Here is a 17,139-nt window from a genome sequence, read left to right as displayed (position 1 = left end):
TCAAATATTTTCTCAGTCCCTTTCTTTCTCTCTTCTTCTTCTGGGACCCATATAATTCGAATGTTGGTGCGTTTAGTGTTGTCCCAGAGGTCTCTGAGACTGTCTTCAATTCTTTTCATTGTTGTTTTCTTTATTCTGCTCTGCAGTAGTTATTTCCACTATTTTATCTTCCAGGTCACGTATCCATTCTTCTGCCTCAGTTTTTCTGCTATTGATTCCTTCTAGAGAATTTTTAATTTCATTTGTTGTGTTGTTCATCATTGGTTGTTTGCTCTTTAGTTCCTCTAGGTCCTTGTTAAACGTTTCTTATATCTTCTCCATTCTATTTCCAAGATTTTGGATCATCTCTACTATCATTACTCTGAATTCTTTTTCAAGTAGACCTCCTATTTCTTCTTCATTTGTTTGGTGTGGTGGGTTTTTACCTTGCTCCTTCATCTGCTGTGTGTTTCTGTGTCTTCTCATTTTGCTTAACTTACTGTGTTTGGGGTCTCCTGTTTGCAGGCTGCAGGTTCGTAGTTCCCATTGTTTTTGGTGTCTGCCCCCAGTGGCTAAGGTTGGTTCAGTGGGTTGTGTAGGCTTTCTGGTGGAGGGGACTGGTGCCTGTGTTCTGGTGGATGAGGCTGGATGTTGTCTTTCTGGTGGGCAGGATCACGTCCGGTGGTGTGTTTTGGGGTGTCTGTGTCCTTATTATGATTTTAGGCAGCCTCTGTGCTAATGGATGGGGTTGTGTTCCTGTCTTGCTGGTTGTTTGGCATAGGGTGTCTAGCACTGTAGCTTGCTGGTTGTTGAGTGGAGCTGGGTCGTAGCGTTTAGATTGAGAGCTCTGGAAGAGCTTTCGCCGTTTGATATTACGTGGGTCTGGGAGGTCTCTGGTGGACCAGTGTCCTGAACTTGGCTCTCCCACCTCAAAGACTCAGGCCTGACACCCGGCTGGAGCACCAAGACTCTGTCAGCCATACAGCTTCAAACTCAGGAACTCCACACTCAGAGGCCCTCCTTTCCACATGCTGCCTCTCCCCTTCTGCCATTTTTAAATTAATTGATTTAGTTATTTTTGGTTGTGCCAGGTCTTAGTTGCAGCATGTGAACTCTTAGTTGTGGCATGCATGTGCGATGTAGTTCTCTGACCAGGGATCGAAGCTGCGTCCCCTGCATTGGGAGGCGATTTCTTAACCGCTGCGCCACCAGGGAAGTCCCTGTCTTTTCATTTGGTCATTGGTTTCCTTTGCTGTGCAAAAGCCAACTCAACATCCCTTCTCCTTTTTAGAATTCTTCTTTGTGTCCAGATTCTTGCGTTTGTCTTGTGGAAGCCAGAAAGCTTTTATAGTCAAGGGCTTAACTGACTAGGAGTGGTAGTCCCATATTACGTACACTTATTTTACCGTTTCTGGGAATTTGTTTTCTTCTCTCCTGTTTTGCAGTTTTCCCAATTTGAGAATGTTCTGGGATGTGGATGGTGGATGGAGGGGTGGGACTGGGGGGCGATTTACAACAGGTAGGGCTGAGCTTCCCATCAGCAGCTTGTTAAAGATGTTTGTTGATTTCTCTGCTGGGTACCAGGCCCAGCGCTAACTGGCTACTTATCACTTTCTCTGTGGCTCCCTTCAGTGATGGTCTCTTGTTCTGGAGACCCTGACTGGAAAACACACTCTGCTATCAGCAGGGCTCTTTGTAGTGTTTGGCCGTGGTATCTGGAGCATTCCGGATTGAGCCCAACATGCTGCGATCTGCAGGGCCGGTGAGGTTGATCCAGTGGGACTTGGAGTAACAGCTGATGGAGAAGCAGTGAGGTTAGGGACAGGGAGCCCCTTTTAAACAACCTCTGACAGTGGCGCTTGCTCCTTGCACTGAGCTGTAGAGAGAGTGAGGCTCTCTAGGTTGTTTCTCTTTTCTTCAACCATGTAGGGCAGAAAATATTTTCCTAGGAAGGGCAAAAGAAGGAAGGAAGGGAGAAGTGTGCTTCTGACTTGTGGGAGGTAGGAAAAAAGCATGGACGTTAGAGTCCTGCAGACCTGACTCAGATCCCGGCTCAGGTACTTGTTAGCTGTGTGGGCAAGTTTTCCGAGTCCCAGTGTTCTCACATATAAAATGAGGCTAATAACAAAAACTGCACAGGCTTGTAACAAGAATTATGCGAGGAAAATGCCGACTATATAGTGGGTGCTCAGTATCTGTGGTTTCTTCCCCAGTGAACACAGGTGGGACTTCCTGGAACGGGAGCCATGAACTTGGAGACCTGTCTTTGGAGCATTAGGGTGACCTGCTCGGGTCATAGATCAGGGGGCCAGAGCTGATGATGAGACCACAGGGCAGAACTTCAGCGCTAAACACACCCATTTGGGCACTTCTTTGGGGCGGGAAAGCCTTGATTTGCACAAGAAGTGTCGTGCCTTTCTCTCACATGTATCAGGAAATCTAATACTGGTCTCCCCTCCTTATTGACAAAAGATCCTGCCTCCCGCCCTTTGGATGATATTCGGCGACTCATTTGGGAAATATAGTACCCAAAGAAAAACTTGAAGGAGAAAAGTGGACGGTCACATCTGCCCCCTTTTGCACAGTCCCGAGCACAGGCTGTTTCTCTCCTTGGCAGTCTTGCAGGGAGAGGATTTATGTGACGAGAATGAGATTTTTGGTGTTCTTTGCAGAATTGAGATGCCTTAACCTGGAGGTCTTTTTGCCCCTACGGAATACAGATCCGATTAGGAGCTCTTCGTGCTCTGCCACAAATCATTACACGTCTACATTTTGCTCTTATAAAATATGGATGATGACATGACTCTGTCTCTTAGGAATTTGAGTGCATTAGCTAATGATCATGAAACCTTAGAAATGGGAAATGCATATGAATGCTGAGAGCTTTTGTAATTACGCATTTGCATCATTTTGCTTGGCATCCTTGAAAAGTCCTGCTTTCAGCATGAGAATACTCAGGTTGATTCCTGTTCTTCTAATCGTAGAGCAAACTTGGAAGAAACAAGCTCAAAGAGCGCTCAGAGTAGATAAGTTGTCACAGCATCTCATGGAAGCCCTGAAGTAGCTCAGGCTGGAGTGGTTTGGTTTGGGCTGAAGTGGGAGAAGAGCTTGAGATATTGTAAAGGCACTGAAATGGGAAGGCATCAGCATCAGACGATGGTAATGGCGTCCACACGGGTGTGCTTAGATGCTTACGTCTCTTATTCTTTTTTTTCTTTAAATTATTTATTTATTTATTTATTTTTTGGCAGCATTGAGTCTTTGTTGCTGTGGTGAGCGGGCTTCTCATTGCAGTGGCTTCTGTTGCGGAGCACGGGCTCTAGGTGCGCGGGCTTCAGTAGTTGTGGCTTGAGGGTTCCAGAGCGCAGACTCAGTAGTTGTGGCACATGGGCTTAGTTGCTCCGTGGCATGTGGGATCTTCCCGGACCAGGGGTCGAACCCGTGTCCCCTGCATTGGCAGACGGATTCTTAACCACTGTGCCACCAGGGAAGCCCTCTCTTATTCTTGTGACATTAGACCCATCACTTTCTCAGCCTTTGTTCTGGACAGCAGTGAACACCCTGTATTGCAATGGGCTCTTTTGATGTGGGTCACCTTCCTGGATTGTTAAGCCTCTGAAGTGCAGATACTGTCCTTGTATTCTCTAGAAAAATGCAGTTTTTCCTTTTTCTCCTTCATAGAATTATTTTCGGACTTAAGAAACTCTTTAAAAAGATGTCAAATGATAATGTTTTGAATACTTTGAGTAGAAACTTAAAAAAAATAGATATTAATTTGTGAAGAGGGTCACAAATAGTAACCAGACAGTGTGCCACTTGATAGCTGATGTTGTTCTTATTTCGTTTCAGGCAGTGGCGCTACAGCTGTGGTTCAGGCTGCTCTATGTAAACCCAGGCAAGAACGTGTAGCAATAAAGCGGATCAACTTGGAAAAATGCCAGACCAGCATGGATGAACTATTAGTAAGTAAAAGTGAAGGGGATACTGCTCGTTGCTTTTCTTAACTCATGGATACATAGAGGTGGGCCGGAGAAGCAGGAGAGCAGAGAGCAGAGGCAACTTGGTGTTTTCTCCTGTGATTGTGTTGTGTAATATACAGCTTACTTTGCTTTGACAAACAGAATTTTGCTCAGTCCTCATAATCCCCAAGTGGGGAGGGTCTCAGTGTTGACACTCTGTTTTATGAAATGAGGGAACAGACTCAGATGACCTAAGGTCATGTGATACTGAGTGCAGAGACTCAGATGACCTAAGGTCATGTGATACTGAGTGCAGAGTTAGATGGTGAGCTTCTGGTCCTCAGTCTTGAATCCTGACGCAAATAGGAATTACTCCCTAAACAATTTGCTGGTCATTTTGGCTTTCATAAATTACAAAATCTCCTGTAAATTTCAGTTATTCAAAATACTGCAGGGTAGCTTGCGTTCTTATTGGCTAATGAGAGGAGTTTATTTTTTGTACAGGGCAATTTGTACTTCTTCTAAATAAAGTACATTACATAAATAATTGGAGCTTGTCGGTGTGGATATGACTGTAGTACCATTGGTTGGTTGAAGGAACATTTGCTTTTGGCTTAGCTGACTCATTATTAAATGAAGAGCTTGGCAAATGGTTATTAGTTGCCCAGCAAACTGTGAAGGGTTTGAGAGTTTAATCTCATAAATATAGTTGTCGTTCCACCTGCCAATTTTCTTTTTTTCCTTTTGGTCATTTATTTGAGGATAATAAAATACTGCAGTGGAGGAGTTAACTGATTGGTTATCCCAACACTAATCCCAGGACAAATATTAGTCCAACAGCTCCATACACGCTACAAAGTGTAATGACAGTTGGCTCCAAATGAAGAAGCCTTTTGTTATAGCCTACATTGGGGGAATGGAATGTCATTAACAAGAGCTTTTTGTCTTTACTCAGAATATAGCTTTTACTTCAGGCATAATTACAGTACACTATAGTATAAATTAAGTACAAGGATAAAGCTCTACTTTTCCAGATCTGTTTGGTCTTACATTTCAAATTAGACTACACAAGGCATAGTTTTCACTGGATTGGAAGCAACAGATTGCCGGCTAAAACTCAGATTAAAGGAAGGGCTTCCACAACTTAATGTTAATTTCAAAAAAAAAAAAAATCTCTTTTTTTTTTTTGCATACCTTTAAGGCTTTTACTCTCTTCAAAATTTTAGCTGTGCTTTGCTCTTACTGAAATTATTACTGCATACTTCTGTTGCTTGCTATCACAGTGACCAATAAAGTTGTGCCTTTGTCATCGGACCAGTTTTCAAGATCACTTTCCGGAGTGGAAAAAGCTTTAAACAAACTGTGGAGAGAGCTGTGTCCTGCTTTCGCCACTAACTTGTTTTTTGATTTTAGTCAAGTTACCTGACAGCTCTGCACGCTTTAAAAAGAGTTGAATCCCAAGATCTCTAAGATCCCATTAGGAGTCCTCAAGTTCTGTGGCTATACAAAGTACACATTAATTTTTAAAAAACCTTGGAGTATACATTTATACTTAACGCCCTATTTGGAAATAGCACTCTTGCCCGTGACAGCTTTGCCCATGACAGTTGTATTTGATCGTGGTGTTCTGTTGGAGGTCTCACAGCCATCTTTTTACCACCAGCAGAATATTTATACAGAATATGTGTAAGGCTTGTGTGTGCTTGTATCTGACAGCTCTGAAACCAGCCTTCTGGGCTGATGCTGTGGTCTCTGGTTCCTACCAAGCCGTCAGTTGCCCAAAGCTTCCGTGTTTTCCCCTTGCTGACGTCTCATCAGCATTCGGCTGTCAGTGATGATAGCTATGTAAGGGTCCTAGTGGAGGCATGAGGGAGACTGTCATTCCGGGCCATTTTCTCTATTACCCCGGCACCAGGAACCATAGCAGTGTCATTTGGAGTTACTCGTAATTTAGCCAGAGCTGTCAGTGTGAGGACTGGTGCTTTTATGGCTTTGTCCTTGACTCCATTAATCTGAGGTCTTAAGATTTACAAGTTTGCTTATTAGCACTTAATTTATTTCTTTCGTTCTTCCCCCCTGCACCCCAGTCCCAGCAATGCCCATGTTGTGTTAATGGAGTATAGTGTATGTGCATAATTATCTGTTTTTTCATTTTAAAAGATATATTGATTTGTTGCTCTGATCTTTCCTTAATTTTGAACCGTTGACCTTTCGATGTCTTGCTATTTCTAGGGATGGGGAGAATGGCTATGGTTCTTTAGGACACAAAACTCCCAGGTCCTTTGCAAACAAAAAGAAATGGAATTTACAGTATAGGCTGCCTAAAGTTGGCAGGCTTTTGTAGCCCAGCTATCGGCACATGATTGTGTGGCGCAGAGTTGTTGTAATCCTTTTCGATTTCTCATCCTGCTGGTGCTCGCGCTTTTATTATCTCTGTGGGTTCACATTTTGGCAGTGTTTGGACATCCGGTATCCTAATAATCCTTTAATTCTGTGTGTGTGTGTATTATATACAGGTCAGTGCTTTGCATCATTTCACAAACTGTGCCCTGTGTTGACTGGAAACCATTGTCCTTATAAGAAACAATGGCTGCTGGAATCCTTATCTTGTGGGAGTGTTATGTTATAGAAGTCACAGTTATCAACTGTTTGCTGGCTACAGGAACAGCTGCCTCCCCTGTTAAAACTCTCACCTCACACCCCTACTCTCTGCCCTGTCCCTACCCCCCTGCCCTGACTCCCATAGTAAGCTGGGATTTAACCAAGGAGGTTGGGTATGATGGTAGAGAACAATTTTGGACAACTGGCCCTGGACTCTGCTTCTTTATGTGATGGAGGCTGTCCGATTTTCCCATGGTCATAGAGTTTGTTCGAGGTTTGGCTGAAGAAGATTCGAGTGGTCATGATTTCTTTCCTTTTTTTTTTTTTTTAAATTTATTGTTTTATTGAAGTATCATGATTTCTGAAGCAAAGTAATCATTACAGTGTCATCTTCTCTGAGAATGAAGGGAGGAAAAGAAATGTTCAGTGAGATCACTGGTGCTAAATAATTGGTAATTTAAATAAAATTTATGCTGTTGAAATAAGTACTGTCATATCCTCAGAGATACTAATTTATTTGGTAAATACTTGAGTTTCTCCATTGTACTTAAGCCCATAAAAAGGATGAGTTTTGGGTATATACATGAGAGGACAAAGATATACACTCATTAAAAATTCATTTCATTTTAACAATTAGATTAGAACACCCTAGAATAAATGTTTTCCTTGGCATCACATGAGTAGCATTTAACCTACTCAATCTAAACTAATTATTTTTCTATGCATTCTTTTGAATTTTCATATGTGTTTTTGACTTTGGCCTATACATCCTAATCTCGCTAGGTTTGATGATCTTGGTGGTTAATTTTCCAGGAGCCAAGGGGTTTTACTGGTCTGTTCTATATTCTTAACCATCCCAACCTAGATACTTTGATAATTTCTGAGAGTTGTTAATCCCATGTTTGTTGTTAACCCCATATTTGGTTAATCCCACAGTGTTAAAAATGACTAATTATAATTAGCTTAACACCCTCTGGGAGATATAGTTTTAGAGCAGAATTTGTTCACTCCATAGTTATTAAAACCCTGCTAGATGGTAGGCACTGAGCTAGATGGTGGGAAAACAAAGAGGGGTCCTTTTTGTTGTGGAGCCCAGGGACTGGCCAGTGAGTCTCTTCATTTTGGTATTGGGCTGGTGAGATGTTTGAGCTAGGAATATCTTTCTGCACATTTCCCCTCTATTTGTCTAGAAATGGGTTGGCAGATTGATAGATTCTCTAATGTGTACTCCATTGAGGAAGTTCTTGCTTTCCAGTAGGAACTTAAGGCTTGCTAAGTGGGTCTGACCCACCGTCATGCAGACTAGTATGTTCTTCTTGAAGATGGCCTTGAGGTTTCTTGAAAGAGCTTGGTTCTCTGGTTTGTGGTCAACCTCAAAGGTTAGGGATGCTACTCGAGGGCACACTTGGCTTCCGTTAACATTTATTACGTGGGTGGAGAATTTATTACACGGATAGATGACTTTTCTGAAGTCATCTATCTTTTTCCGTCTCTATTACCAGGTGACAGTGAATTCCATAAATGTGACACAGTCCTTCCTTTTATTTATCCTAAATCCCACTTTTTTCAGCCTTCAGGGCACACTGTCCTTTAGTTCTACCCAGGGATTGTTGAACATTTTGGGTCATCATCTTACTTGACTTTATGATTTTTAGATTTTAATCATATCCTTCTCAATTTTTTTTCTCTAGACTAGAATTCTCATATTTTTAGTCTGTCCTTGGTACTGAGTCACAGAAAACTCAGTACCGTTTTCTCATTCTTTCATATACATCAGTGCCATTAAATCTTACAGTTTAATTCTTAGGGGCAGGAGTGCTTTAGGTGTAGGAAAAATCATGGCCCTGGGGTTGGACAAAGTGCTTATTTCTTAAAAAAAAAAAAGGGGGGGGGTAACATGTCTAGTTAAGTGATTATATTATGCAATAATATGTAATGATCATTAAAATATTTTAGTTTGTGATGAGTGACAAGTGTGAGCAAAACCGTCTCAAAAAACAACTATGGGGCTTCCCTGGTGGCGCAGTGGTTGAGAGTCTGCCTGCCAATGCAGGGGACACGGGTTCGAGCCCTGGTCTGGGAAGATCCCACATGCCGCGGAGCAACTGGGCCCGTGAGCCGCAATTACTGAGCCTGCGCGTCTGGAGCCTGTGCTCCGCAACAAGAGAGGCCGCGATAGTGAGAGGCCCGTGCACCGCGATGAAGAGTGGCCCCCACTCGCCGCAACTACAGAAAGCCCTCGCACAGAAACGAAGACCCAACACAGCCAAAAATTAAAAAAAAAAAAAAAAAAAAAAAAACAACAACTATGCACCAGTGATGAATGCTGAAATTTGTGGTAGAGGGAAGATTGCTTCCTGGGTCAGAGGGCCTGCATTCTCCACTTGGGTCCTGGACTTGGGATGAATCACTTTCACTTCTGGTCCACAGTCTCCTCATTTGTTCAATAAGGAAGTATACTCGAAGGCAAAAATTTATTTTCACCACCAAAAGTTCTATGATTCTGTGTATTTAAAAATGAATTCTTCTAATGAAATCCCCTTTTAAAATCATTTAAATAAAAACACTAATTACTAGCAAATTATGCTTTATAATTCGGGATAGTGTCAAGTCACTCCAGTATTGTGGTGTAACGATAAAAATTCACCATAAATTCATAGATTTGGGTACACAGAGTGCCATCTGTTTCTCCTATGTACATAATGAAAAAATTTCTCAGTCTTGAAATAGAAAAACTCTAGCATTTGCCCTTCTCTTCCTGTATCATCTTATAAAGATATTTTGCTCTCACTGACAGTATTTGTAAGTAAATCGTGCTTATATTGCTCAGAACGAAGCCCTGTGGGTCATTGCTTTCTGCTATAGTGCTATTTTATTTATATATTTATTTTTTAATAAATTTCTTTCTTTCGCCCCCCCCACCCCGGCGTGGGCTTCTGATTGCAGTGGCTTTTCTTGTTGTGGAGCACAGGCTCTAGGCACGTGGGCTTCAGTAGTTGTGGCATGTGGGCTCAGTAGTTGTAGCTTGCAGGCTCTAGAGTGCAGGATCAGTAGTTGTGGTGCATAGGCTCTAGAGCACCGGCTCAGTAGTTGTGGCACATGGGCTTAGTTGCTTTGCAACATGTGGGATCTTCCCAGACCAGGGCTCGAACCCGTGTCACCTGCATTGGCAGGCGGATTCTTAACCACTGCGCCACTAGGGAAGTCCCTATTTTATTAATTATTTTGCTTTTCTCTTGATCTGCAGTTCCCTTTGTACTCCCCTTTCTCTCCCCCTGACCCTTTACCTCTTCCCCCTCACTCCTTCCATACTTTCCTTCCATTTCTTTAGAGGAATGAATTAGCTATGATTTGTAGGTTATTGTGGAGAATAAAGCTCTAGATATTGACTTTGCCTAATGGTCATTTGAGAGAATAGTTATCTCCCATTATCTGACACAGGCTTCTCTCTTCCTTTTAAAATTAAATTATAGTATTTGGGGACCTCTAAGCAGTTCCTCTAGTCAGAAGGCTTTTTTTCCCTTTTAATTGAGATTTTAAAAAATGAAGAAAAAAATTTCTTCTGGTGCATTTTAACCTAATCTCTGTAATTGTGTTAATACTTTTGCAAATCTTGTTTATTATAGAAAAAAATTTATACCAGTTTGAGGACATCAGCTTAAAAAGCTGGAAGCTATAATGTATGTGTTTTCTCTATTGTGTCAGTGAAAGTACTTTCCATTCTTTTTGAACTAAAGAATTTTCTAATTAGTAAATTAATTATTCATATCCCAGCACATCCCTTGTCATATGTGGTAACAAATTGCATTTGGCTATTTCTTGTAGAATCTTTTGTACCAAGGGTATAGCATTAAAATATAAGCCTACTTCACTGAGTGTAGTACTATTTTGAGCATTTCAGTCTCATATATTACATTTTATACTGTCATTTGTCCCTTGCCACTTGGCTTTGTAATTATTTTTATATGATTTGGTGTTTGTGCTTACCCAAGTATAGTCCAATTGAGGGCAGAATTAGAAATGAGAAACTTTTGGATAATTTGAGGATGTACCATTTTTAAGAAATTAGAGAATATCACATATGCAAAAGTAACTTATTTTTACAGCTCTAAAGTTACATTAGCTTAGGAATATGTATGATTTGGCTGGAGAAAAATAATTTTCTTTTTGGAATGTTAAATTTAAAAGTTATGTCATAGCAGATCCAGATAATAATTAAATATCCTAATTGAATTTACTTTTAAGTATTCTTATACATTTGTTAGAAATGGCTTGCTAAAATGTTTAACATCTCTTTAACATCTCTTTTTTTTTTTTTTCAAAATGTAAGCAGAAATTAACATTTCAAGGCCACTCAGGTTTCTGGACTTACATGTGCTTGGTAACAGAGAGACCCAGTACATACTCATTTTCAGAGTAGGAGAAAATGGGGAAAACATTCCCAGATTGAATACAACTTCAGTTACATCTTTTTTTTTTTTTTTTTTTATACTTCACTTTTGCCATCCTCATAAACTTCTGGAAAATGTTATTGCTTGGGTTGAGACAGATGGTTCTGTTCTTTCCTATGTTATTGTCTTTCTTATTTTGGTTTGGTTATACTTCCACAATTAATTAAGCTGACTCTGAAAAAGAAGGACTCGGAAACAGGGAGAAGGCTGGAGAGTGTTCAGCGGGGTTTCTGCCTCTGTTCCCTGGCAGAACCCCAGGCTGCAGATCATAGCCAGGTGTGGGACACGGGAGGCCGCAAAAAAGAAAGACACATTTCACCTCGCATTCTCATCCTTTGGTGATGAAGCCAAAAATAGCAGCAGCACTGAAAACTGGCCTGGAGGTTACCAGCAGCATAAATTGGCTGACAAGAAAGATTCTTCGTGTTTCTGTTTTTAACAAAGTCTTTGACTTTACTTTTCCCAGTACACCCAGTCGTGGACAGTTAAATGATCAAATAGCAGTTGTTGATAGCTGAGTCTGATTCAGATTCCTGATAGCCAGCTTAAGAGCTTTCAGAACCCATAAGGCATCCTTGTTACTGTTTGCTGAAGAACTTTTTCAGCCAACTCTGAAAGAAAATGGTTCTTCCCCATTGAACTTTCCACATCACTCCTTTACTCTTTGCTTTCTTTCCTCTCCTTGGAAAGAGTTATTTTCTCTTGGTGAGAAATAACTATTGCGGCGACTTTTTCATTTCCAAGCAAAATTCTTTAGTGTTTTTGGGACCAGTTTTTGCAGAATGCCCATCATTCATAACCAAGCAGATAGGCCCTGGGATGGGCATTCTGTTCTGTCGGAAGTAGATGTTTACCCGTTGTGATTTCTCTGCTGATTTCCAGGGATTTTCCAGACCTACCTCCAACTCCCCTGATACTTTATCTTTTACAACTGCTCCCTCTAGTTTTAAATACTTCTCCACAAACACTGATTAAGGCTATCACAAAATTTGTTTCCCTTTTCCTAATTTCTTACAAGTGTTTCCCTGTCTTCAAAACATCTAGACTTTCCCCATTTCTAATCCTGTCTTCAACTGGACTGTACTTGGATAGACAGATACCAAATCATATGAAAATAATTATAAAACTAACTGGTGAGGGACATTGGTTGATTTATTCATAAATAGTACAGGTCAGAATATTTGACTTAACTCTACCTTGAGTAGGTTTTTTCCTATTGGTACTCTTGTTTTAAAAGAGGCAGGAGTTTGCTGCATATGTGGCATTTACTTTTTTATAATTAAAAAAACGTCACAATGACATTTTTCATGATTGAAAATGACAGTCCGAAAAATACAGTGCTCTTAGGAGAACTTTGTCAATCTTTCCCTTCCATTTCTTGGCTGACATTTGAAATCATTGAAGTTTATGGGTTTTTTTTTTTCTTTTTTTAAAAAATAATTCAGCTACTTACAGTATTGGTTTACTTATGAATATTGATGAGGTTACCCTTCATAATGATGCTGATATTATGGAAGTGCAAGCCTGACGACGACTTTCTGAAAAGTGTTTTCAATTAACGCGGTTACCCTCATATCATGTAAGGAATTCTTTAGATGCTTGGACGGTGCTGCATACATTTTAAAGATGTATTTGGTTATCTCTTGCATTTGGAAATATACGTTTTATTTGATAGTATTTGTGGGTCATATATTTATTTTTCCTTTTTAGATTAAGTTGCAGTGTGGAAATGTGCTTGGGAGGTAGCTGTTTCTCTCAGCATTTCATTGAAAGAATTAATGCATCTCAGTGCTTAGCTGGAAAGCAGCGCTTCTCAACCTTCGCTACACAGTAGAATCCACCTGGGAGCTTTTGAAAATTTTCATTCCCAGGCTGTGTCGTAAACCAATTTTACATCAGTGTCTCTGGGGCTGAGATCCAGGCATTGGTATTTTTTAAAGCTCCCGAGGCGATTCCACTGTGCAGCCAAGGTTGAGAACAAGTACTTTAGAATAAAGTTAGAAATAGCACCTCCTCAGATTTAACTGCACATGATGTTGGAACTTGGGTGGGTTGACTTCTCAACCAAGGCTGAGTAGGATATTTTGCCACCAATATCAGATAAAGAAGAATTTATTTAAGATTTAGCTGAGGTATTAAAATATGCTAATGTGGTTAAGTATAGTTTAATATTTTGAATTCAGGATCCATTTAAATCTCTTTCCTTTTAGTGCTTTGTGAATCGCATCGTCTTCAGGACAACAGAAACTAGACTTTTAACTTTTTCCTAATTCTTATGTCTCCAAGCTCTTTTTTGTTTCTCTTTGTTCTGAAAGCTTTGAATAAGTATCTGTTTAGACTTCTTAATTTCAAAAGCGTTTGAGGCAGCATACTAGGATACATGAAGTATGATAAGGTGGTATAAATTAAACACAGGACGAGATACTAAGGGAAAACACGGGTGAGGATGTTGTAGAGTTAGGAATGAAGCGAAAAACTCATGGCCCAATGACCTGGACACGTGTTACAGGACACTCCTTGAGCCAGCAGGGCACAGAGCATGTTCGTATGTGACGTTCCTGTGGGGAAGGGTGAGTGCTGCTGCTAAGGGCTGTCTCTGTGCCTCTGAGACTTTAGTCGGGAACGTGGGACACGTGGGGTTAGTGATCAGCTTGGGGATACTCACACACAAAGAAGGAACTGAGACATCGAGGGACCGACTTTCAACCTTCCTGTCATGTGCTAGGCCTTCTGCAAGGAGTTGTATATATAGATCTCACTTTGCTTATTTCACAACAGTCCTGTGTAGATGGCATTATTAAGCTTGTATTACAGAAAAGGATTCTGAGGCTGAAAGATGCTGGATGACCCGCACAAGTAATCAAGCTGCGGTCAGTGGCAAAGCCAAGCTTCCAAGCCAGCTGTGTCTTAGAGTGCAGCCCTTCCGAAGTGGCTCCTGCTGGCTCACATCCCTGTTAATCATGGTTCCTGCTTATTCTCAGTAATAGTAATAGGAGAAAAAAATTTGGGGGGGGCGGAAATGGTTAGACAAAGGCCATACAGCAATATTAGAAAATTGCTCATAAATATTTAAACACAGTTTTTTTTAAATTTAAAACTTTCCAGTTTTGGGGGGTAGTTTTTTTCCTCCCCACGCATCACATTTTCAGGGTGGGACGCTTTATGTTCTTTTGTGCAGCCAAACCTAGTTTGTCCCATATAAGAGGGATGTGTCATGTCCTGTTTCGGCGAATTCATCCGGGCTGGGCCAGCAGCAGTGTGTGGGTGTCCCTCTTTGATCTGCCTTTAGCCCACGTCGCTCCCAGCAGAGACGCTGCTGTGGCTGCCACTTTGGGGTTAGCAGATGGAAAGGGTTTTTACTCGCTGCCCCATTTTAGGTCGGTTTTCCCACTCGTGTGAAATTTCACTTGTACCGCGTTTCAGGTGAAGCTGCAAGAGCAGATCCAGCTCTTCAAGCCACAGGGAAGCTTAAATACCGTGCCGTAGCTTGGTTTGGCACTTGATGACACGTCTGAGTCTGATTTCACGAGACTTCCAAGGGAGCCACTGTGTTACATTCCTTGACTATAGTTTTGGCAAATGTGTTGCCTGGGTTTCAGAGTTCTGTGAGTTCTTCCAACTTTGACCTCATGTTTTTCTCTCGCTTTGAATTTTCTACCCTTTCCTGTAGTTGTGAAATTCAAACCACTGTAATCCCATGATCTCCCTGATTTCCAGCTTTGCCTCCTACCCCTTTCACGAGGTCTCACTCAGCCAGGCCTCGCCACCGGGCCCGCTCTCCTACCCTTCCAACCCCAGGGCCTGGGTTGCAGCCAGTTGTCTGTGCTCCTTCCTTTCACATCCCCTCCACCCGAGGGCCTGTCTGCCTGCCTTCTGCCACTTTGTCACTCAAAGTCTGGTTTCTGGGCCCGAAGCATCCGCATCAGTTAGAAGCCACTTAGAAATGCAGAATCTCAGGCCCCACCCCAGACCTACTGGATCAGAATCTGCATTTTCACAAGGTCCACAGGTGATCTGTGTGCACATTCAGGTTTGAGAAGTGCTGCTCTAAGTCACACATCTTCCGTGGATTGTGCCCTAATTAAGGGAATAGAGTGTTGGAACCCAGTCATTCTGTAGGAAGAATTGGATAAAAAGGATTTTTTTTCATCCATTTATTCATCTTTGGGCAATACTTTGGTTACTTTTAGGGATGGAAGGGATGAGTATGTTTGGGGGTAAATGGCTTTGCCTACCCATGTGGGTAAAGTTAAGGCACTGGGAAAAGCTTGGATAATTTAGTTGATAGACTGTTACCAAGAAAGGATTCATATAGCAACCATCATCACTGTTGAAAGAAAATGGGGAGAGTAGTTCTGTGGAAAGAATATTTGATTTAAGTAATAGTTATATTTTTCAAATTATAAAAAATATATAAAATTGTCTTGGTGTGTCTGGGCTGCTAGAACAAAATACCATAGACCAGGTGGCTTATAAACAAAGAAACTTATTTCTCACAGTTCTGGAGTCTGGAAGTCTGAGGTCAGGGTGCCAGCCTGGCTGGATGGGGGTCCTCTTCCAGGCTGCAGACTTCTCTCTGCTTCCTCACGTGGTGGAAGGGGTGAGCTGGCTCTCTGAGGTCTCTTTTATAAGGGCACTAATCTCATTCATGAAGGCTCCACCCTCATGACCTAATCACCTCCCAAAGGCCCCACTTCCTAATACCATCAGCTTAGGAATTTTGTAGGGACACAAATGTGCAGACCATAGCAAAATTATAAATACAGTTGACCCCTGAACAATGCAGGTTTGAACTGTGGAGGTCCCCTTATACTCGTTTTCTTCAATAGTGAATACTATAGTACTACACGACTGGTTGGTTGAATCCGAGGACACGGAGGAATGAAACCTTGGATACCTAGGGAGGATTTTTGATGAACGAAGGGTCGGCGCCCCCTATGTTGTTCAAGGGGAAACTGTATAAAAATTTTGTATCTCTCTAAAAGGCAACTAAACAAAAGGTTTATATATAAATTAATTTAAGGGTTGGATAGGCCGGTATAACACCTATTTCTTCCTTTTTAAAAGTGTATTTCTACCCCATTTGTGGAAATATTACTTAATATGGGGGTTCAGTGATAGCACAGGTCATATCCCAAGGCAGAGTGACCAGTGTTTTTCCCTAAGGCGAGTTTCATCGTGTCTTTACACATTAGAGGCTCTACTGCATGGAAAGGCTGTGTAGTAAAATAGGTGGTGTAGGAGTGGGGAATATGGACCCCTGGCCAAGCGGTGAAGAGGGCAGTGAGATTATGAGTGGTCAGACTGATGCAAGTCCCACCTCTCTTCTCAGGACCCACCTCTTCTTTGATCTGCCCTTATACTGCTCATGGGGGTTTATTAGTAGTGGCAGTATCTGTGTCTCTTCTTTTTTTTTTTTTTTTTTTTAAATCCTCAGGACTTTTAAATATCCAGCTGGTACCTCTAAGGCCCTGAAATTTGAAGGAATAGAATTTGATAAGTTACATCCATAGGCTTTCTAAAACAGTTTCTCCATAGGTTAATTAAAAGAGTTTCTCTCTCTCTCTCTCTCTCTCTCTCTCTCTCTCTCTCTCTCTCTCTCTCTCTCTCTCACACACACACACACACACACACACACACACACACACACACACACACACACACACACACACACACACACACACACACACACACACACACACTAGCTCACTGCTATCATCTCAGAGAATCTGATCCTCTGGGTAGGAAGTGATACTGGCCATCTAAATGCAAAGGTCTAAAAAAAAAAATGTGTTTTTCCAGACTCTGACCCGACTTTGCTTCCATGCAAAAGAATTTCCTTTCATATGAGCACCGGTTGTTGATTGTATGCTTTAATGATTTAAAAGTTTGGTGTTAGAAAGCTAGAAAGGCGTTCATTTACATCGGATATAAAACGGTGAAAATGCAGAGCACACATACTTTGAAGAAACAGTATTCTCATTTCTGTGAATAACGGGGGCATCTGTTTAAACCGGACCCTACATAGAGCTGCGGGCCTTCAAAGTGCACCATCCCCACAACGAGCAGATGCTAGCCACTTGAAATAGGAATGCTGGTCAGTGTTCCATTTCTCCTTCAGAAGCGTCTTACGCTATCAAAACCTAACA

General features: G+C 41.5%; 1 protein-coding gene and 1 long non-coding RNA gene across 5 annotated transcripts in view; both read left to right on the top strand.

The window, feature by feature from the left end:
* The window catches only part of STK39 (serine/threonine kinase 39), a 304,504-nt gene that overhangs the window by 64,607 nt on the left and 222,758 nt on the right, over positions 1-17,139 (top strand). For all 4 annotated transcript variants that reach the window (XM_082465063.1, XM_082465065.1, XM_082465066.1 and 1 more), the window contains exon 2: positions 3,829-3,941. In XM_082465063.1, coding sequence (XP_082321189.1) covers positions 3,829-3,941 — 113 coding nt within the window. The remainder of the gene's footprint in view (positions 1-3,828; positions 3,942-17,139) is intronic.
* On the top strand, positions 3,951-8,845 carry LOC309662479. The gene is made up of 2 exons (XR_014264724.1): positions 3,951-4,194; positions 4,234-8,845. It is a non-coding gene; the product is annotated as an uncharacterized lncRNA (long non-coding RNA).

The sequence above is a fragment of the Balaenoptera physalus genome, assembly GCF_965194825.1.
Source record: "Balaenoptera physalus genome assembly, chromosome: 6".
Taxonomy (NCBI): Eukaryota; Metazoa; Chordata; class Mammalia; order Artiodactyla; family Balaenopteridae; genus Balaenoptera; species Balaenoptera physalus.
Note: the sequence above shows the minus strand (reverse complement) of the source record. Positions and strands in the feature narration are given on the sequence as shown.